Here is a 24,106-nt window from a genome sequence, read left to right as displayed (position 1 = left end):
TTTGCCACTTGACAACATATACTCAGTGTAAACCAAACCTTTTTTAACCTCTCTCTCTCATACATAACAGAAAAAAAGGAGAAAAAAAATAAACAATAAACACACAAACTTTCACAACATGACAGTTTAGTTTGCAAACTCAGTATAACTATACACATATAATACCGGTGTGGCTCTGTTTCTTTAAGTTAAAAAGGATACAAAGGCAGGCTCAAGTAGAAACAAACCACCCTTTCCCTCCCCCCAACCCCCCATCCAAATTCACACATTTTCATCAACCAAAACGTTCACGAACCAACATCATCAGTTTCTTTTTGCCTTTGTAGATTTGTTTTAGGTTGTCAATAAACTGTGTAAACTGGATATGTCCATCATGAGCCATTAAGAAGGTCTCTCGGGCCTTGCTAAGGAACTCTATAAACTCACTATAGTGTCGAGGGCTGATGTGAGTGAGACGTGAATGAGTCGTATTAATGTAGGCTCCGATTGTGGCATCCAAGAGTTGCCTTAAAGGGGCTTTGTCCAGTGACATGAGCTTACCAGAGTTCCTCCTTCCATGAAGTCCCACTATGCCAGGAGTAGTCAAAGTACACCTACGCAAAATGTCTGACAGTACTGTTGCACATTTGACACTTTTGACCACCAGAGGTATTATAGCTGCTAGCTCATTTTTCCCAAGAGAATGGCTGAGTGCACATGCCCACAGAACATCATTAATAGCAGGGTGTGTATCCTGATTGTAACTCAGGTTGAGATGCGTCATGGCCAAAGTGGCCAGCTTGTAGGCCCGCATGGGGTAACCACGGTGTTCCATGTATCGTGCTATAGTAAAAAGTTGTGAGTAGCTCATGCCAGTTGTAGCAGCATCTAGAACAATTTGGTAAGCAGTCTCAAAAGCTATGTGATCCTTTTCACATAAGGTCAGTGCAGAGAGGGCACAGTTTTGAGGATCCTTCATGGCACACTGTAGAGCAAGCGTCCTAGCACTGCCAGCCAGCTTCTCCTGCTGATGGCAGTCCAGATGCAGACGGACAATGGTGCTGTTGGACATCACTGTTGTAGCAACAATACTAGTGGCTTCTGTTGGAGTGAAAAGTGTAAACCAGCTTTGCATGATGCTATCCAGTGCATAAACACCTTGGAAAGAAAGAAAGGATTAGCAATAACTGATAAAGCCTAGCAGATACAGATGTTCAGCAAGAGATAACGTTTTTAGCAAAGTCTAGGAAGTTACCAGTACATACAAGGGGATGTGCTTCATCAAGAAAGGCCAACCCAGATAACAGGCTGGAAGGGGACATTAAAACAAAAGCTACTGTGCAAACTCTGTAACAATCACTGAAATGCAGAGAACAACAACAACAAAAAAACAAAACAAAACAAAACAAAACAAAACAAAACAAAACAAAACATAAAAGATAAGCTTTAATCTCTTGGTGTAAAAAATGAGCTGTTTTACTTGATATTTAAAACAATTTGGATAACAAGTTCTGGCTCATTTGGTCTCATTACATCACTTAAAAGCAGCCCTCACATTGAAAAGTAATTTTAACTTATTTTCTCAATGTGCAGCTGTGGTCATTTAGATGTAGTCATTCAGAACGCAGAGAGTCTTCTGCTAGGTCTAGGTATAGAGAAGACGATGCTGGGCCATCAGAGGTGCAGGAGGATGAAGATGAGGATGTCGAAAAATCAACAGTAATTACCCGAAACCTATACCAGCGTGAGCTACGAGATGTGCAAAAAGATTTTGGTCACTGTATAGGTGAGCAGATTATCAACTGGCTGCTACAGTGCTGGGACAGCGGAGCCAATTGTGTGGAATTAGAGGGCAGGGAAGCCAGGCAGCTAGGATCCCTTGCTAGAGACGCAGGCATTGACAAAGCAATTGGAGATGGAGCATGGCCTTAAAGCCTCTGGAGGTGTCTTCTGTCAGCTATGAAGGAAAGGTATCCCTTCAAGGAAGAACTTTTATGTCTACCAGGCAAGTGGACCACTATGGAGAAGGGAATCCAGTACCTGAGGGAATTAGCTGCACGGAAGGTGATTTATGAGGACCTACACAACAGACAAATATCCACAGATGAAGTCAGGTGTACACGACCCATGTGGCAGATGTTTGTACAGAGTGCACCATCATCATATGCCAGCTCATTGGCAATAATGGCCTGGAAAGAGGATGAGGAACCCACAGTGGATGAAGTGGCTAAACAACTCTGGCAGTACGAAGAAAGTCTCTCCTCTTCCCTACAGGCCTGCGTCTCGACTGTGGAGAAACTTTCTGAAGAGGTCCACCAACTTAAAGAGAATTTATCTTCCTCCCCACCTGAACAAACCAGTTTCCACCAACTAAAAGAGAATACTTTGGAGAAACTTTCTGAAAAGTTCCACCAACTTGAAGAGAGATTATTTTCCTCCCCACCAGTGTCTCAGCTATCAGGGGTAAGCATCCATCCGCACAAGGAAGACGATATAGTGGGTACACACCCCGTGCCACCCTGGGGTTTTACCAATGTGACCATGGAGAGGACATGAGAAAATGGGATGGAAAATCTACCTCGACCCTAAAGGCACAGGTACGTGAGTTGCAAAATAAAACAATCAGGAAAAAGGGGTTCTCTGAAAAAACTTGCTGCTCCAGTTTCCATCAGGCAGTCCTTTAAACACAGAAAGGAAGATTCTGACCAGGATTAGAGGGGCTCTGCCTCCAGCCAGGGGGAGGACACCGTAGTGTGACTGGCCTGGTTGCTCCGTGCATCCTTGGCATAGACATAGAAGAGGATATTTCAAAGACCCAAAAGGGTTCCGGTGGGCTTTTGGCATAGCTGCCTTAGAGACAGAGGGCATTAAACAATTGTCTACCTTGTCCCGTCTCTCGGAGGACCCTTCTGTTGTGGGGCTGTTGAGGGTCGAAGAACAGCAAGTGCCAATCGCTACCACAACTGTGCACCGTTGGAATATCGCACCAACCGAGACGCCCCGATTCCAATCCATAAGCTAATTCGTCAACTGGAGAGCCAAGGAGTGATCAGGAAGATTCACTCACCTTTTAATAGTCCCATATGGCCAGTGCGAAAGTCTAATGGTGAGTGGAGACTAACAGTGGACTATCCTGGCCTGAACGAAGTCACGCCACCACTGAGTGCTGCTGTGCCAGACATGCTGGAACTCCAGTACGAACTTGAATCGAAGGCAGCCAAGTGGTATGCCACAATTGATATCGCTAATGCATTTTTCTCCATCCCTCTAGCAGCAGAGTGCAGGCCACAGTTTGCTTTCACTTGGAGGGGAGTCCAATATACTTGGAATCGGCTGCCCCAGGGGTGGAAACACAGCCCTACCATTTGCCATGGGCTGATCCAGTCTGCGCTGGAGCAAGGGGGAGCTCCTGAGCACCTTCAGTACACTGATGACATCATCGTGTAGGGTGACACAGCAGAGGAAGTTTTCGGGAAAGGGAAGAAAATAGTCCAAATCCTTCTGAAGGCCGGTTTTACCATAAAACAAAATAAAGTCAAAGGACCTGCACGAGAGATCCAGTTTTTAGGAATAAAATGTCAAGATGGACGTCGTCAAATCCCAATGGATGTGATCAGCAAAATAACAGCAATGTCTCCACCAACTAGCAAAAAAGAAACACAGACTTTCCTAGGTGTTGTGGGGTTTTGGAGAATGCACATCCCAAATTACATTCTGATTGTAAACCCGCTCTACCAAGTAGCCCGTAAGAAGAATGAGTTTGAATGGGGCCCTGAGCAACAACAAGCCTTTGAACAAATCAAGCAGGAAATAGTTCATGCACTAGCCCTTGGGCCAGTCCGAACAGGACCAGATGTAAAGAATGTGCTCTACACCGCAGCCGAGGAGAACCGCCCCACCTGGAGCCTCTGGCAGAAATAAACAGGGGAAACTCGAGGTCGACCCCTAGGGTTTTGGAGTTGGGGATACAGAGGGTATGAGGCCCGCTACACTCCAACCGAAAAGGAGGTATTGGCAGCATATGAGGGAGTTCGATCTGCTTCAGAAGTGGTCGGTATAACCAGAAGTCACGGTGGTGTCTTCCTCCCTCACTGGGACATTTTTGGGTAAGATTTGAACACTTGGTTATACCAGTAAGACTGATGATTCTGAACATCAATTGATTTCTTTGAGACCTTTAGTTAAAACTGAGACCACTGTTGATGATGAAGATGAAATCCTCACTACTGTGCGAACAATCCCATGGTCACCAGCAGAGTTGATAAGAATACAGGAGAAGTTCTCAAGGCAGTCAGGAGACTCGGAAGTCGAGTATGTGTGGCGAGTTTCTCTTGAAGGAGGAGACCAAATTACGTTGAATGAGGAAGAAGCAAGAGGTTTTGGGGGACCAGGAGTATTTTTAACTACCACACCAGGAGACCATAATTACTCTATAACTGAACGAGCTGTATACTGGGCAGGGGATATAGATCCCCAGGAGAGAGGGGAACCACTGGAAATTAGAGCCACAAACTATTCTGACCTGGCTGTAGCAGTACAGAAAGCAGCCTGCATTCAGGCGATATGTGAAAGATATGAATTCAGGAAATCCCCGCTGTTACCTCCTATCAACCCAGCTCAATTAACCCCTCTTATCTGTGGCCTACAAGATATAGATATTAGTTCATTCAGTACTAAGCCCCCAGATCACTCCCGGTGAGTTTGCCAAATCCATACTGAAAACCCCAGATACCCAAATTCAAAGAGAGATTGAAACTTAATAAGGAACGGGGTGAGTTGTGGTGTAAGGCCCTAGCTTTGGGTGCACCCTGACCATTCTTGTGTTGTGCCTCTACGGAGGACCTCTACATTAGTCTGATCTCTGGGTAAGAAAAATATTCCAGCTGGGAAGAATTGCCTAACCAGAAAACCCCCGACCCATAAGGAAAGTGCACCTTCTGCACCGAGCCTAATTGACGAGGAGGAAGCTCAGCAAAAAAAAAACTATCCCTGGGAAGGCAGTGAGCCACCCTGCTCGGCAGGTATTAGCAATTCAATGGCTCTCTAATGAACACTCTGGCCCCATTCCTGTTGGACCCTGAAAAATATTGGTAAACTTTCTCATTGACACCAGGGCCCAAATGTTGTTAATTACACGAGACAGCACAAACCCTGGGCATAAGACCTGGTCGACGCAGGGTTAAATTCACGGGAATCAACAGTGTGGAAAAACAATGCCCCACCACAAAAATTTCACTCTGGCTGCCAGAGGAACAGAAATTAACCAGGGTAGAAGTATTAGTTGTTGCTGCATATACTAATATTTTAGGATTTGACATACTGCATGGGCAAATGTGGAAAATCCCAGATGGGACTGTGTGGAGTTTCATGACATATCAAGTGGATTCAGGCACAGTGAGACTGAGTCTGTTACAAACATCCATATCCTTCCCCCCTGCTAAAATCACTAATGTTTGGCAACATCCGTCGCCAGCAGCAGCACTTATGGGGATTGACGGTGTGGTAACAGAATTGGAAGAAAGAGGCATTATTAAAAGGACTCATTCACCTTACAATTCACCGGTGTGGCCCATAAAGAAACCAACCGGGCAACAGCGTTTTACAGTGGATTACAGACAGTTGAATGCTAACACTGCACCTTTGACTGCCGCAGTTCCAAACATGGCAGAATGGCAGAGATACTGAAAGCCTTCTGTGCGTCAACCAATACAATCACCCCAAATGTTTATTATATATGAGAAGAACATCCTACAGGATTTTATACTGGACAACCTGTGCTGGTGAAAATGCCTCAGATTGGAACAGCAGCAATGGTGTTAACTACCCCCAAAAATCCCTAGACTTGGGAAGTCAAAGATTTTTATCTCACCCTTTTTCTAACCCTGATGGTTGAATACAACTGAGCATATATTCTTTCCTTTTGTGTTCACAGGAATTGTGACTGAACTGCTTTTGGACAGCTGGAGAATCACAAATCAGCAGTTTGGATTGATAATTCTATGCTTTACCCTGACCTTAATGGTTCATAGCCAAAAAGACCCAAAATGGCCGTGGTCCCAAGTCCAAGTTAAATACGCTGGATTATGGGAACACGTGCTATCAGGGAAAACTTAAACTTAGCTACTGTGGTTGTACATGGAGCTGAGGTGTTTCATTGTGACATCTCATAATGACCCTTGGAACCATGCATTGTCACAGTATAGTGCAAGTGGTGCAAGTGTTGGAACACTGCAAAATATAAATTACCTAAATCTCTCTACTTTAGTTTATAATGGAAAAAAAAAAAAAAAAAAAAAAAAAAAAGATATTTTCAAAAGATGAATGGAGTTGGAATGATTCACTTTGAATGATTGAACTTCAAGCCACTTCAGGCCAGACAAATCAGTTGCCAAATAACTAATGGGTCTACTTACAATAGGCTGACTGAAATTAAGACAATTTATGCTGATTCTTCCAGACCACAAAATTATAGTACCGGTTGTAGCAAAATAACTGAACCAAATTCTATTTCCTGGCACAATTTTACTTTCACCAAATGTCCTGGTTTCAGTTAGGACAGAGTTAATTTTCTTCCTAGTAGCTGGTAGAATGCTATGTTTTTTGCTTAGGATGAGAAGAGTGCTGATAACACCCCGATGTTTTAATTGTTGCAGAGCAGTACTTATACTAAGCCAAGGACATCTCAGCTTCTTGCTCTGTCCTGCCAACAGGCAGGCTGGGGGTGCAGTAAGAGCTGGGAGGGGACAGACCCAGGACAGGTGACCCAAACTAGCCAAAGGGGTATTCCATACCATCTGACGTCATGCTAAACAATATATAGGGGTGGCTAGCCGGGGGGAGGGGGCCGGACTGCTCGGGGTTAGGCTGGGCATCGGTCAGCGGGTGGTGAGCAATTGCATTGTGCATCACTTGTTTGTACATATTAGTAGTAGTACTATTATCATCATTGTATTATTATTATTATTATTATTATTGTTATTATTATTTTCCTGTCTTATTAAACTGTCTTTATCTCAACTCATGGGCTTCACTTTCCATTTCTCTCCCCTGTCCCAGAGAGGGAGGGGGGAGGGTGAGCGAACGGCTGCGTGGTGTTTAGCTGCCGGCCGGGTTTAAACCACGACACCAAACCTATAATTGTGTACTGTCTTTGGGGTTACAGAGGCACTGAATTGCTATTCAAATTTATAATTGGTACAGTGACATCCACGTCGATTGTAAAGGACAAGAAGCTTCTGCTCCCACAGATATTTGAAAATGTACCAACTCGGACACTCCCATTGGTCTAACTCCTTCCATCTTCAACAACCAGAAAATGAGAAGCAATATGCCCTGTTCATTGATGGGTCCTGTCGTATTGTGGGAAAGCATCGGAGATGGAAGGCTGCTGTATGGAGTCCTACACAACGAGTTGCAGAAGCTGCTGAGGGAGAAGGTGAATTGAGTCAATTTGCAGGAGTGAAAGCCATTCAGCTGGATTTAGATATTGCTGAACGAAAAAAGTGACCAGTTCTCTATCTCTACACTGATTCATGGATGGTAACAAATGCCCTGTGGGGGTGATTACAGCAATGGAAGCAGAGCAACTGGCAGTACAGGGGCAAACCCATCTGGGCCGCTGCATTGTGGCAAGATATTGCTGCTCGGGTAGAGAACCTGGTTGTAAAGGTACGCCACGTAGATGCTCATGTGCCCAAGAATCAGGCTGCTGAAGAACATCAAAACAACCAGCAGGTGGATCAAGCTGCTAAGATTGAAGTGGCTCAGGTGGACCTGGACTGGCAACATAAAGGTGAATTATTTATAGCCCGATGGGCCCATGACACCTCAGGCCATCAAGGCAGGGATGTAACATGCAGATGTGCTTGTGATCAAGGGGTGGACCTGAGCATGGACACTATTGCACACGTTATTCATGATTGTGAAACATGTGGTGCAATCAAGCAAGCCAAACGGTCAAAGCCTCTTTGGTATGGAGGACGACGGCTGAAATATAAATATGGAGAGGCCTGGCAGATTGATTCCATCACACTCCCTCAAATCCGCAACGGCAAGCGCCACGTACTTACAATGGTGGAAGCAACCACTGGATGGCTGGAAACATATCCACTGCCCGGAACACTATTCTGGGCCTTGAAAAGCAAGTCCTATGGCGACATGGCACCCCAGAAAGAATAGAGTCAGGCAATGGGACTCATTTCCGAAACAACCTTATAGACACTTGGGCCAAAGAACATGGTATTGAGTGAGTGTATCACATCCCCTATCATGCACCAGCCTCCGGGAAAGTTGAGCGATACAATGGACTGTTAAAGACTACGCTGAAAGCAATGGGTGCTGGGACATTCAAGCATTGGGATACGCACTTGGCAAAGGCCACCTGGTTAGTCAATACTAGGGGATCTGCTAACCGAGCTGGACCTGCCCAATCAAACCTGTTACGTACTGTAGAAGAGGATAAAGTTCCTGTAGTGCATGTAAGAAACATGCTGGGTAAAACAGTCTGGGCTACCCCTGCCTCAGGAAAAGGCAAACCCATTCCTGGGATTGCTTTTGCTCAGGGACCTGGACGTACTTGGTGGGTAATGCAAAAGAAAGGGGAGGTCCGGTGTGTACCTCAGGGGGATTTAATACTGGGTGAGAACAGCTCATGAGGTGAATTGTATTATTTGAATTACTATATAATTCTGTATGTCATCACTACCATGATTGCTATATACCATAGATGAAAAATGGTGATTAAATAGAATGTCTTGGAAAGGGTGGAACCTGAGCATGACATAAATGGTATGGAATAAGGGGTGGATATATGTCCTGGTTTCAATTAGGATAGAGTTAATTTTCCTCCTAGTAGCTGGTAGGGTGCTATGTTTTGGATTAGGATGAGAAGAGTGCTGATAACATGCTGATGTTTTAATTGTTGCAGAGCAGTGCTTACACCAAGTCAAGGACTTTTCAGTTTCTTGCTCTGTCCTGTCAGCAGGTAGGCTAGGGGTGCAGCAGGAGCTGGGAGGGGACAGACCCATGACAGCTGACCCAAACTAGCCAAAGGGGTATTCCATACCGTCTGACGTCATGCTAAACAATATATAGGGGTGGCTAGCTGGGGTGGGGGGGCCAGCTGCTCGGGGATAGGATGGGCATCGGTCAGCGGATGGTGAGCAATTGCATTGTGCATCACTTGTTTGTACACATTATTATTATTATTATTATTGTTGTTGTTGTTGTTATTGTCATTGTCATTATTATTATTATTATTATTATTATTATTATTATTATTATTATTATTATCCTGTCTTAATAAACTGTCTTTATCTCAACCCACAGGCTTCACTTTCCGGTTTCTCTCCCCCGTCCCAGAGAGGGAGAGGGGAGGGTGAACGATCAGATGTGTGGTGTTTAGCTGCCGGCCAGGTTAAACCACAACAGGGAGAAGGAGGAACTTTACCCACTGAAAGTATACTACATGATCTGCTGCCTACGCCTATTGGAATGAACCTTATCCTGGTGAAGAATTTACTGTTACATGAAGATCTGAAACAGTTTATGAAACAAGTTTGAGAAAATGGATGAAAGACTTTGATTACTGTCCATCATGATATAGAAAAATACATCGAGTGACGCAAAGAATAAAGAAACATGATAAACACTGTTGGTGGGACACATTGTTTGGATGGTTGTCAACTGCCATGGGAATCTTCAACAAGATGCTTCACCCTGTTGTTGTTTTGTTAATACTCACTGTATTATGCTTTATGCTAACAATTAGTTTGTATGTTAAACTCTGGACTATAATGAAACGTTTACTATCCCTACACGATATGCATGCACTCGATAATCCTCGTCCCAAGAATGTATGTGATATACCTGACACATTCCAGATGTCATGAAGCTTGAGTGACTATAGTCACGGGGTGGGTTATGCAGAGTAATTGCCTAAAGTGACTAGGAAAATTAAACTAATATTCACATTTTAAAGAAAACATACAGAATTGAAGAGGCTTTCAGGGTGGAGTGTAGCTGCATTACCTAAGTGTCCCCTAGGCTTCCAACCTTAGATGCTATTGCACTAGGGGAACCTGGTGTGCTGACTCTAAGGAACAGTATGGAGCATAGAGCAGAGTGGAGACATCACGGCTAGGCTCTGTGACCAGATGGGGACTCGATTGTTCTTGTGCACACCGAGAGCAATAAGCTGCACATTTGCTACCCTGAGCCAATGACCTGTCATGTTTTTGACAAAATGCTCTATTCTAGTGAACTTTTGCTCATTATAATATCATCATAATACCAAAACACACCTCCATCCCAAAAGCTACCTGCCTCCAAGGTGCGACCAGCCCTCACTGAGCACGTGCTGTGAATTTCTCAGAGCCTATACCTTTAAACAAAAGCGAGAAAACATTTTACCAATTATAACCAAGATATGCATGACTAGAGTCACTCAAGCTCAAGGTAGAAAATAATATAAATTGGCTAAAGAGAGAGGGGATGTTAGGGAAGATACCATCACGAAGGATACCTTCTGACTTCTGGGATCATTCAATGATCTGAGCCTCTCCCCCTCCGCCTCCTCCCCCCATTGGGATTCCGTGGGGTAAGTTTCGAATGCTTGGTTATATCAGGTGTGTACCTGCGTGTTTCATGCATGCTAGCTTGCTTTTGCAGACAGTGAATTTATTGCCAGCAATCCAAAGAACCTGCGTAGCAGTTGCTGTAATAAACTGCACTTAATTGCATTGTTCCTAGCCGTGATAGTTATTGAACGTGACTAGAGTGAGAGCGTGCTACATTATTGGTGAATCTGTGACCATGACAGTTCAATACCCTGAACCCAACTGGACCCATAGCGGTTAATTGGCCACACCCCTTAACGCGACAGCATCTCAAGGAACAGTGCATGCACAAAAGAACATGAAAGTATGCTAAATAGCTCACTTAATAGAACATCATGGCTTGCCTTAAAAAAAATAAATCCTACCTACCCCCTCCCCTAAGGTTTTCAGATACATCTTTTATCAAATTCATATGCACCTGAACATCAAGCTCCTTAGTAAGGAAATACTCTGAGCAACATACCCTACTGGCTATTATCTGAAATAAATATTTTCCTTAGTATCACTTTATTCCTGGTGTGTGTGTGTTTGTGTTTGGTGGGGAGAGGAAGGGGTGAAACAGTGACTGATAGGTTCCAAAAATTTAACCTTATAGTCAACTAGAGTGCCTTAGTATTGCTAGAGTCAGTTAACACACGTCTGTGAGCCCACCTAAACCACACCCAGAGGTCCTAGTTTTCTCTGTAGGACTCTGATGCTTCCTGCACACCCCTTCACTTATGCAAAAATTCAGCATAGCCAGAGAATACCAGAGCTTCATTTAAATAAACAGATTCCCTGCTTTACCAACTTGATTAAGTCTCAAAAGTACTTTGCATGACGTTATAGGCTCTTTATGAGATACTTCTATTAGAATATGTTAAACTAATTTAAAGCAGTATTAAAAACAGCATTTTATTTGCCAATACGCAACTGCACAAAATAATACCCAGGCACTAATATCTGTAAGATATTCTCAGTAATAATTATCTTAGCAAAGATATAATAGCAATAAACCAAAAGCATTGCATGAAAATTTGCAGACACAAATTGCTTTCTGGCTGAGGGCATAAAAAGGCAAGCTGTATTTTCCCAAGCTACTGACAACATTAATTTGCCAGTTAAGCATAAAGCAAAGAAACTAATCCATAGAATAAGCAGCAGTAATCTTATGAAGTTCCAAAACTCAGGAAGCATCTATGAGACACAATCCGACTCAAATGTATGAAAAAGGAGTAAATACAGTAGGGAAGCATGCTTTCCAGAAATACCTCCAGTGACAATTAAAACTGCTCCCTTATCATAATATTTATATTGTCCCCTCTATCACAGGTACTGATTTTTTTTCTTATTACTTTTTTTATAGCTATACAGCTTTTAATACCCTCATCTTCACTTTTAGATTCTGTATCTTCAACTTGCAGATGGCAAACTGGAGTACAGAAGCTAAGGAATACTTCATCAAGACACACAGGAAATCTATGGCAAAGCACAGAAATGAACAGAATGTCCTGATGAGTGCATTATTCTCCCACTGTTGTCCTCTAAATATGAGGCTGGTACTGCTTCCATCTTTGTTCTTTGTGTTTCTTTTTTGTTTGTTTTTTACCTTGTGTGGTTAAATAATTACCTTGTGTGGTATATTACTATTTGGCTTGCTTTTCAGCACAGAGAGGCCTGCATAATGTCATAGGCACATAAGAAAGCTGTATTACACTCTAAGCTTAGATTTATCTAGGGGCTTAAAAAAAGATAAGAACCTCTCTACGAGATCCTGCCTCCTACATGGTGGGAGGCGTTCTTAGTATTTCATTCACCGGTTTTCTGTTTCCTCTTCCCCACAGCTGACCAGATAGCTGTCACACCTGCAACCCAAACCTGGCTTTTCAGAGCAAGCAAAGTTGTAACACAATGCAACAGTCCATAACCACAAGTCTTTTCTCTGCTGCAACCTCAAACCTAGACACAACGTGTAGGGGAGAAGGGGAAATCTGTGATATTTCCCATAAGGTTATGCACCCCTCTACCTTGCAGGGGAAGGAAGTCACGCCGCATTACTCAACTGTTGTCTCACTTGACTTGTACCTATTCTATCATGTGCTCAAGCACATTACTACAATTAACATCTTCTATATGAAAGATTTTTATAGATCAACAGGAAGTGGGAGACATTTGCGGGGCTTGGGTACTGATAAGCAAGATCAAGACATCTAAGATTAACTCATGAAAAGGCAGGAGCCCTCGAGTAGCATCTCAGAACATACCTACATTATTGGTGAATATATGTTAGGGTATTTAGCAAGCACATATAAATACAACACACCAAGTAAATAACCATCATCACGTTATTACTAATATTTTCAGACACATGCACATGCTAATATGAAAAAATACAGATTAACCAACTGCCCCTTTGATTTCTATCAAGAGTCAAGACTCTTTCTTAGTCCCATTGAGACACCTTTTTACATAGCTTTATATATGTAAAAATAAAATATGTATAATTTTTAGCTGAATTTTTCCAAGCACAGAAGGAGGGGGGAAAAAAAGATGTATTATTAAATGGCAGGGAAAATCCCAACTACAAAATGCAAAGTGGATTACTAGGTTATGAGTAACAGTAAATAGAAAAAGAGCATGAAAGGAAGAGGCTGTTTGGGGGAAATCTTTTCTCACTTTGAATTTCATTGCCAGTCTCTACATTCCTTTGCTGTGAAAAGGAAATGCTGCTGTTAATGTATGACTTTCATGCAATTTTTGGCAAGGTTAGGGGACATCAGAACAAGCACAAGCTACAACAGGTTTAGCATTCTTCACTTTTTTTTTTTTTTCTTCCCAACTTCAATTACTTAGTTAGGTCTTAGCAAAGCTAACCTGTCATTAAACATCACCATTAAAGCCTGGCTCTCAAAGCCTGGGTGAAATTCAGGCTAAACAAGGGAGCAACAAAAAGTTCAGATTACAAGTGAGCAGTCTACTGCAGATCTACATTCTCCTGGGCTCCACTGTATGTGTTTTGGTGCTGCAAGAAGAGAACTGTAGACAGACACAGAAGTGACCATGAAGGATAGCAAACCCTGTCCTTGCAGACCTGAGGTGCATGAAATGCACCTCTCAGCTTCCACTAATTTTATATTGTGTGTTCCACACACTAAAAGAGGATTCAGAAAATGAAACAAACAGATGATTTTGAATACAGAGAGGCAAAATACTCCATACAGAAAGGAAGAGACTTGGGAAATTTGGTGTATGGTAAGCCCTCGCACAGGGAAGTGCTGGCACTACACCAGGGAAATTTGGTGTACGGTAACCCTTGCATGGGAAAGTGCTGGGTAGTACACCAGGGAATCTGGTAAACTCATAGGTGTGTGGTAACCCTTGCACTGGGAAGTGCTTGGCAGTACACCCCCATTTTCCAGAATCAGTACGTTAGTGTGTGGTACACTGCAGAAGGGAAATTTCTGTAGCAACATACTGACGAGGGCTAGGAAAAATGGGAAATATGGGTTCCAGGGGACAGGGAGATATCCTTGGGGGAGTGCCTACCAACAGTTCTTCCTGAAGAATGATAAGAAATTGGAAACATAATCCCCAAATTAGAGGAGATTGTAAAAAAAAAAAAAAAAAAAAAAAAAAAAAAAAAGGTTAAATATTGTGTATCAGTCTGGACAAAAGAACCAATTAAGGAAACAGCAGTATTTTGGCCAAAATACGGGTCTGATGAAAATTCAGGCTTTAAATTTATGTGTAAACAATAAGATTCCTTTTTCGGAGAAAGAGCCAAGTTATGCTCCCTATAATCCTAATATTGTACCCGTAGCAGCAGTAGTCACTCCAGGAAGAGAGACAGGGACTGTAATTAACACTGTCCCTAAAGAAGGATCGTACTCTAGGCTCTGGCAAGAATTAGAACAAGGTAGAAGATATGTTGAGAATTTTGCCTTCCGTGATACTAACAGTACTAACTGTACTGTAGCACCCCAAGCAGAGCTACAGACTGGGAGAGGAATGGTTGGAAAGCTGCCAGGCAGAGAAGGACCTGGGAGTGATGGTTGATAGTCGGCTGAATATGAGCCAGCAGTGTGCTCAGGTGGCCAAGAAGGCCAACGGCATCCTGGCTTGTATTAGGAACAGCGTGACCAGCAGGGCTAGGGAGGTGATCGTCCCCCTGTACTCAGCTCTGGTGAGGCCGCTCCTCGAGTACTGTGTTCAGTTTTGGGCCCCTCGCTACAAGAAGGACATCGAGGTGCTTGAGCGGGTGCAGAGAAGGGCGACGAAGCTGGTGAGGGGCCTGGAGAACAAGTCCTACGAGGAGCGGCTGAGGGAGCTGGGCTTGTTCAGCCTGGAGAAGAGGAGGCTCAGGGGTGACCTTATCGCTCTTTTTAGGTACCTCAAGGGAGGCTGTAGCGAGGTGGGGGTTGGCCTGTTCTCCCACGTGCCTGGTGACAGGACGAGGGGGAATGGGTTTAAGTTGAGCCAGGGGAGTTTTAGGTTAGATGTTAGGAAGAACTTCTTCACTGAAAGGGTTGTGAGGCACTGGAACAGGCTGCCCAGGGAAGTGGTGGAGTCACCATCCCTGGAAGTCTTCAAAAGACGTTTAGATGTAGAGCTTAGGGATATGGTTTAGTGTAGGGCTGTTAGCGTTAGGTTGGAGGTTGGACTCGATGACCTTGAGGTCTCTTCCAACCTAGGAAATTCTGTGATTCTGTAACACTAACTGCGTATCCTCTTAGGTGAACTACCCCCCCTCCTTACCAGCAGAGAGGTTAGGACTTTTAAGAAGGAGAAGAAGTCTTTATTCGAGGACCCCAACAGCCTAGCTGAACAATTAATTAGACCAGTTCCTACGACCTGACTTATACTCTTGGGGGAAGGGAATTATGTCTATAAGTATGTTGTTTACAGGGAAAGAAATGGGAATGATCAGGAGGAGAGCTGCTATACAAGAATGAGAAAGAGCTCATCCTCCAGGACCAGGGGTAATACCGGCTGAGCAGAAATGCCCACTTGCTAATCCTGGCTGGAATAATAATAGTGTGCAACACAGAAATCATATGAGAGACTTGGGGTCAGAATGAGAAAGTACTCGGGGATGAGTCCCGAGGACCCGGTATCCCAAGGGCTCTTGAAAGTTCATTGTGTGATTAAAGCCTGGCAAGATACGCAGAAAATGCTCCAGAAGGTGGGGGGATGTAGTGAACAGTCACTGGGGGACGCTCCTGCGGGAGGCCCTGGAGGTGTGTGTCCGGAGGGGAGATGAGAAGGAAAAGCAGAGAGCGAAACTAATGGTATTGACAGTGCAGCGGGTAGTGAGGCAGAGGGTTGGAGAAAGAGGAAGAAAATCTTCAGGGGGAGTCAGGGCCAGGATGGAAAGGAGAGGAAGAGAGATGAAGGAATGGCAGGCAAAGAAAGCTGCCTGTGTTGTGGCCTGAATCCTAGCAGGGACAGGCTTTTGTGAGGAATGTTTTAACAATTCGTGTCCATGAAGAACAATTCTGTTTGAATCCTGTCTGCCTCTGGGCCCTGCACTGGCAATTTAATTCTTGAACCACAGATGCAGTGTGTCCCAGTCTCCCCCTCATTCTAGTCAATTTATCAAGTCTTCAGAAAATACTCCTTAAATTTATGAACCTGTTTGCTTTTGTTATTCCGGACTTCTATTTCTAACAATTACAGCCTTTTTTTTTCCTGTCTTCTTCGAGATTAACTTAACACTGCTATAGATGTGTCTGTGAATGGCTGGGGAAGAATGTTTTAATTACTCGTGAAGCGTCAAATAAGAAAGCTGTTTGTGTTTGATGTCTGGGAGTTTCAGAACAACTGATAACAACTAGTGACTGTTATGGGATACTATGCGGATCTTTGGTATCTGGTTAGGGGGGCCGAGAGATTAAGAGGAAGGAAAAAGAAGCTGAAGGACGGCTGGGAGACAAGACTTGAAGAGAATGTTCTATAAACTTGGCATGGTGCCAAGTAAGTACAAAGGGGGAGAGGAAGACTACGAGCCTTCAGCATGAAAGACCCCTAGAGACCCCCAGAGGAGACCCCCCAGAGGAGACTGCGCATGTTCCAGTAGGAGGGACTGGACCCCGGAAGCTAATTATAATAATCTATTTTTTTAGAAGTAGTAATGAATATGTATTAGTCTAGGAGCATAAAAATCTGCTGCTTGATGTAACTGGTGTGCGTCCTGGTGGAGCGGAGACTCCCGGTGCACCCAGCGCTGTTTGCTTACCTCTATTCCTTTATATTCTTTCAATAAATCCTATTTTTTTATTTAATCCTAATTTGAATCCTGAGCCATTTATAACAATTTGGGGGCTCGTCTGGGATGGCTATAGTTCCTGAATTCTGATTTAATCTAGGAGAGGCGCCCCACCATTTGGTGGCTCCTGTTTGAGTCAGATCGGGACTAATGCCATCCTGAACCTGAATAAAGGTAAGCAAAGAATTTGATTTTTTTTTTGAGCTCCCTTGCCGGCTGTTTTTTGCCCGTAATTCTGCGCGCGAAGATCCAGACGAAGACGACAGGGTCGTTTGGATACCGTTCGGTTGGGTTCCGGTGTCCGGAATCGAACCGGATGAAGACGACAGTCGTTTGTGGATACCGTCTGGTTCGATCCCAGACGAAGACAGCAGAGATGCTTGTGGATACCGTCCAGTTGGATTCTGGATGAAGACGACTGATTCGTAAGATACCGTCCGGTTGGGTAAAGGTGCGGTTGCCAGTTTTTGTGTGTGAGAGTGTAACTGAGACTTCTAAAGTCAGCGTGGAGGTCTTTTTGTTTTCTCACTGGTTCTAATCTCCTGTTGGGGGGGCTGGGCCGGTGAATGGAGTGATACGTGGGTGGGTGATAGGTCCTAAACCCCCTGCAAGACACTCTCACTGGGGGCAACCAAGGGCTGTGGGAATTGCCACTAGTAAAATTCCCGGATGGGTCAGATAAAATCGAAGACCAAGGACCAGAAAGGGAGCAAATTACCAGATATATGACCAAAAAGTCCATTATGAATAATGATTAGAAATTGGAACAATAGGGGCCCCAGAAAATTAAAGAGTAAATTAAAAATGATCCAGTATTTTATGATAGAATGACCAAAAGAACCCTTAAGACCCCATGTATTTTGATCCACGGAGGACGGGGTCTGTCAGGCTTTGAACATTAATAGTAGAATACCTGTGGATCCGGAAAAGAGCAAGCTGAAACATTGGAATTAGAAATTAGAGAGCAATTGATTAAGAATGAATATGTGCTACATTTGTGCCTGTGCTGCACTTATACCACCAGATAACAGGAGCCTCTCGGACCCCGAGAACCAGATCAAAAACAACCTCATGGTTCGGACTTTAATCAAGGGGTCTGAGATAAGGAGGACTGTTCACAAAGGGACAGGTTATGCATATGTATAGGAATGTTCATGTATATGTAACTCTTTACTAAAGCAATTTGCCACGTTAGGCGTGTACGACTTTGGTGGGACTACCCGCCCTGTGCTGCATAGAATTGAGTAAACATACCTACTTTACAATCTTACTGATTGTGGAGTCAGCTTTCTGTGAGTCATTTTGGTGAGCCAGGCAGGAGACACTCTGCTTGGCTGCAGGATCGGCTGCAGCGTGGACGCCCCTAGGTGCACCCTGAGCGTTTTTGCTCGGAGGAGACGCCACACTCGGCTGCTCACCGCAGGAGCAAAGATCTCCTGAAACTGCAGACAAACGGTATGTTTTCGGCTGCTGGAGGGATACTAACTGGAGTGTTAATAATTGTATGTGTTTTTATGTATGTATTTTGTGTTGACATTTTGTATATTGTAATATTTGCATATTGTATGTATTTTGTGTTGAAAGTATTTGTGTAAATGTAAGGGTTTGAAACAAAGTGTTACAAGTCACTTCACGAAGAACACAGTCAGAGACAATACTTGTTTGGTTGGTTATCGTTCTAAATTATATTCCTGTGGTATGAATGAGATGTGCTGGAGGCCTCCTTGTGCGATTGTGCTGTGTGAGTGAGACGCAGCGTTGCTGCAAAGCGAGTGCAGAGTTCCGATCCATTGTTCCGTACTCTCCGCAAGGGGAGTGGGCAGAGACGAACGAAGTGCTTGACAGACTGAAAAGAAGTGTTATTTTATCCAAGTTTTGAGTGGTGGTGCCTAATATATGGGCCTGGCATATCTTGTGTATCCTGTGTATCCTATTTTTGCTCTTAAATGTTTTGACTGTGACAAGAAAAAGGCAGGAGCATGATCTGACTCTACTGGTGCTTTCGGCTGTGCTTCCTGCAACATATGAGGCCCGCACAGGCCGAGACCTGGACTCGCTGAGACCTGAACAGGCCGAGAGACCGGAGCGGCGCCGAGAGACTGGAGCGGCGCTGGGAGACCAGAGAAACTACGGAGGGACTACCGCTGGACGGAGAGAGCCCTGAGAGACGCTGCAGAGCCACGGACGGCTCTGAGAGACACAGAATAGACCTGACAGAAGCTGCAAAACGCGGGGAAATTGAAGTAATTGCGGGACATCCGAGATCGAGTTGCTACGGGAGACCAGAGGCGTCAGTGGACACCAGCAGTCGACTCTCACTGTGTGGCGAGTCGGCACAGAGCAGAGGGGCGGACATCAGGACCCTGCAGCCTGTCTGACGTAACCATGGAGGCAGCGGCAGCAGCGGCTCTGCTGCTTCTCTCTAACATTCTTTTTATAAAAGGTTTATCTTGCAATGCAAAAAAGACTATTAGTCCCCAGATCGGTGTTATAACCATTACTAATGACGACTTAGCTCTATTGCAGAGCAGGAGTGCAGAGACGCAGATTACACTGCCAAATGACCACCGGCAGGCTCTTTCACAAACCTAAGGTTGCAGCTGGCACTGCCTGCAGCTGTATAGCAGACGGTAACACTCTCTTTCCTAACTAGTAATCATGTGTCTCATCCATTTGTGGTGAATGGTCAGTGGCAAAAAGAAAAGGAGGATGCCACTGACACTAACAGCATGGGTAATAGGAGTAGTATAAGTGACACAGATGACGGTGCGGGGCGCTCTGCCTGCTGCTCGCCTTCGCCTGACTGTGCACTGCTGCCGACGGTGCTAGAGTAAAATGTGAAGACTGCTCAGATGGCAGTGATGAGAGTGCTTGTGTGAAGAAGTTGTGTGCTGAATCTGACTTTGTGTGCAACAGTGGTCAGTGTGTGCCAAACAGATGGCAGTGTGATGGGGATCTGGATTGTGAAGATGGGTCTGACGAAAGTGCTGAGCTGTGTCATATGAGAACAGTGTCATGGAAATGTGATGGTGAAAAAGACTGTGACAGTGGAGAAGATGAAGAGAATTGTGGCAATGTGACAGAGATCCTTATTGTAAGGATGGAAGTGATGAAATTAACTGCCCTTCCTGGACCTGCAGGCCAGACCAGTTCAGACGTGAAGATGGGAACTGTGTCCATAGGAGTAGGCAGTGCAGTGGTGTGAGAGACTGTCTGGATGGCACTGATGAAGCAAACTGTAACAATGTTATTCAGTGCTCTGGACCTGGCAAATTCAAGTGCAGAAGTGGAGAATGCATAGATATCAATAAAGTGTGTAACCAGCAGAGAGACTGCAAGGACTGGGGTGATAAGCCCCTGAAGGAATGCAACATAAATGAATGTGACTGTCCAGCTGGGAAACCGTGGAGATAGTGATGAATGCCTGAAAAGTAGCCAACCTGAAAGGTGGCTACAAATGTGAATGTAGACATGGCTATCAGATGAATCCTGCTACGGCAAAGCAAATTACATAACCGTTGCTTAACTTGTCAGAAGATAAAAAAGAAAGTGTTTCAACAAGCAGCCATGGGAGGGAAGAATCACTGAACCCCCGATGTGAGGGACTGTACCTTGTTTTACTGACTACTGAAACAGCTGTGAGAACCGCAGAAAGGGACCCACGCATCCAGAATAAAAGGACCAGTAACTACTGAAACTTGGAGGGTTGAGTCCGCTCCTGGGAAACTGAAACTCAAGCTAAGGGAGAACTAATATTCTGGCAACGAGGCTCTGCATGAATTAAGGATGCCAAATAAAGGGGACAAGCCTAAAGGGAGAAAAGGGAGAAGGCAAGACCGGGGCAGGACCCTCCACTGCGGTGTGTATGGTCTACCGAGGGAGGCAACCCCTATGGGTATTGACTGCCGAGTGAGAGGGCCTCGACCGGACTTCTCCCACACTAAGATCAGGTTGTCCTGAGAAAATAACATAAAAAACCCTCTTTTTTAAACCTATATAAAATTGTGATTCGTTTTACAGGAGCTGGATCACCCTGACAGGCCGAACGGTAACACAAGCCTGAAGTGACCCTGAAAGCAGGCCTAACTCCTTGACTGAAGGTGTTTGCCTATTATAATCCAGCTACGTGGGCAGAAGACAGATCCTGGGACTATAGGACCCCAGTATATATACTTAATAGAATAATTAGGTTATTAGCTGTAATAGAAATAGTTATAAATGATGAGAACTGCTTTGTATCAAAATTGCCTAGCTTTGGATTATTTACTAGCACAAGAAGGAGAAGTCTGTGGAAAATTTAGCTTTAGTAATTGCTGTTTAAAGATTGATAAAAAGGGTGTTTCTTCCTAGTAGCTGATAGAATGTTACGTTCTGGTTTAGGATGAGAAGAATGTTAATAATATGCTGATGTTTTAATTGTTTTTAATTGTTACAGAGCAGTGCTTACACCAAGCCAAGGACCAAGCCAAATTCAGCTTCTCACTGTCCTGCCAGCAGGCAGGCTGGGAGGAGGGCCGGACTGCTCGGGGTTAGGTTGGGCATCGGACAGCAGGTGGTGAGCAATTGCATTGTGCATCACTTGTTTCGTACACATTATTACTAGTAGTACTATTATCATCATTATTGTTATTATTATTATTATTTTCTTGTTTTTATCTCAACTCACAGGCTTCACTTTCCCATTTCTCTCTCCCATCCCAGAGAAGCAGGGGGGGGGGAGGTGAGCAAGCAAACACAAACCTGGAAGGATATGGAATGGGATTTATTTTCATGGCTGCCTGGTGGACCATGGGTTAAAAGAGTGTTATTTTTGTTGTTATGTGGTGTAATGATGTTATTGTTTATACCTTGTATGATACCTTGTCTTACATTATTAATACACCGGGTGATAAATAGTACATTTGTAATAACTTCATTAAAAAAGGAAGGGGATATGTCAATTATGATGTTTAAGAATTGGACCCTCCAAGAACGGACTGATGAAATCCAGTTATTAACAACAGAAGTGACACGAATTGTTGATATTAAAAAGAAGATAAGGGATTTTGAGGAATGTTTTAACAATTCGTGTCCATGAAGAACAATTCTGTTTGAATCCTGTCTGCCTCTGGGCCCTGCACTGGCAATTTAATTCTTGAACCACAGATGCAGTGTGTCCCAGTCTCCCCCTCATTCTAGTCAATTTATCAAGTCTTCAGAAAATACTCCTTAAATTTATGAACCTGTTTGCTTTTGTTATTCCGGACTTCTATTTCTAACAATTACAGCCTTTTTTTTTCCTGTCTTCTTCGAGATTAACTTAACACTGCTATAGATGTGTCTGTGAATGGCTGGGGAAGAATGTTTTAATTACTCGTGAAGCGTCAAATAAGAAAGCTGTTTGTGTTTGATGTCTGGGAGTTTCAGAACAACTGATAACAACTAGTGACTGTTATGGGATACTATGCGGATCTTTGGTATCTGGTTAGGGGGGCCGAGAGATTAAGAGGAAGGAAAAAGAAGCTGAAGGACGGCTGGGAGACAAGACTTGAAGAGAATGTTCTATAAACTTGGCATGGTGCCAAGTAAGTACAAAGGGGGAGAGGAAGACTACGAGCCTTCAGCATGAAAGACCCCTAGAGACCCCCAGAGGAGACCCCCCAGAGGAGACTGCGCATGTTCCAGTAGGAGGGACTGGACCCCGGAAGCTAATTATAATAATCTATTTTTTTAGAAGTAGTAATGAATATGTATTAGTCTAGGAGCATAAAAATCTGCTGCTTGATGTAACTGGTGTGCGTCCTGGTGGAGCGGAGACTCCCGGTGCACCCAGCGCTGTTTGCTTACCTCTATTCCTTTATATTCTTTCAATAAATCCTATTTTTTTATTTAATCCTAATTTGAATCCTGAGCCATTTATAACACTTTGATAAGATGTTTTAAGTGTGGCCAGGCTGGCCACTTCGAATAGCAATATATGGAGTGGAAGAAGGAGGAAAGAAGGAAAATGGTATGAAATATGGTATACTGATATGTTGTTTCAGCATCCTGGAGGGAGAAAGGTATGGAATTAAGTTGGCCCTTGACTGAAACTTTGGTGAAAGTACAGGCTGTAGAAAGAAAGATAGAAAGAAGTGTTTAAAAAAAAAAAAAAAGTTACTGAAGGTGTTAATGGTGTGGTATGTAGCGTTTGACAGAGCTGTTTGAAGTTGAATGAGCAGGGAAAGGGGATGTAGGCATTATCTAAGTAACAGTCTAGAAGTTTTGGTATATTTGCTGTGGTGTTTGGTCAGTTTCCCAAGTATCAGGGAGGGGGACGGGGGGGACAGCCTGCTCCACCAGGAGCCACAGGCCGCAGGGGGGCTTCGGCTCCAGCTCCTGGAGTGCCTCCTCCCTCTCCTTCTGCACTGACTTTGATGTCTGCAGGGAGGTTTCTTGCTCCTTGCTCTCCCAGCTGCTGTTGAGCAGCAGGTTTTTGTTTGTTTCTTTGTTTGTTTGTCTTCGTGGATGTGCTCTCACAGAAGCACATACTGTGTTGCTCATGGCTTGGCTCTGGGCAGCAGTGGGCCCCTTTGGGGCCACATGAAATTGTCCCTTATCTGCCACGGGGAGGCTTCTGGATTCTTCTCATGAAGAAGAATCTTCTCTTCCCCCCCGCCCCCCCCCATGAACCTTGCCATTGAACCCAATACACTGGGGTAGCTAGGTCATTACTGGCTTGTAAAGTATCAGGGATTACATTAACTAATGAAACCCTAAAAAGTGATGGGGGTAGAAGGGGCTGGGATAACAGTGCCACTTTTGGGGGATACCAAGCTGAGACTAGGGGATAAAATGATCACTGGGCAATTATTGCATGTACCCAAGGCAGGGACTAACTTGTTGGGAAGGGATTTGATGATTAAATTGGGCATTCAACTAGTAAATTGTTAGACTGGAATAACAGTTAATGGAGTAATTATTAATGGAGTGCTCTCAGGCCCTGAGAGCAAAGATATACTCACCTCTGACTGGAAAGACCCTGAAATGGGGGCGGAAGCAACAGTATAGGTGGACAATTTTACCTCAGGGGTTTACAGGGCCACCTATGTATTTGGGCAAGTTCTAGAACAGATTTTGGAGCAATTCCAACCTCCCGAGGAGGTGTTACTGTTACAAATATGTGGATGATCTTTTATTGTCAGGACAGGAGAAAAGAGTGGTGAAGGAAGCTACTAACAAGCTGTCCAACTTTCTGGGAAAGCAGGGCTTGGGAGTATTGAAAACTAAATTACAATATGGAGAAAGA

General features: G+C 44.1%; 1 protein-coding gene across 1 annotated transcript in view; it reads right to left on the bottom strand.

The window, feature by feature from the left end:
- Positions 1 to 274: 274 nt before the first annotated feature.
- The window catches only part of LOC309889543 (zinc finger SWIM domain-containing protein 6-like), a gene marked incomplete at its 3' end in the record, with an annotated part of 239,723 nt that continues 215,891 nt past the window's right edge, over positions 275 to 24,106 (bottom strand). Inside the window, exon 14 of the mRNA XM_082782392.1 lies at positions 275 to 1,137. Coding sequence (XP_082638518.1) covers positions 275 to 1,137 — 863 coding nt within the window. The remainder of the gene's footprint in view (positions 1,138 to 24,106) is intronic.

The sequence above is a fragment of the Aythya marila genome (genome assembly GCF_965140915.1).
Source record: "Aythya marila genome assembly, chromosome: W".
In the NCBI taxonomy this organism is placed as follows: domain Eukaryota; kingdom Metazoa; phylum Chordata; class Aves; order Anseriformes; family Anatidae; genus Aythya; species Aythya marila.
Note: the sequence above shows the minus strand (reverse complement) of the source record. Positions and strands in the feature narration are given on the sequence as shown.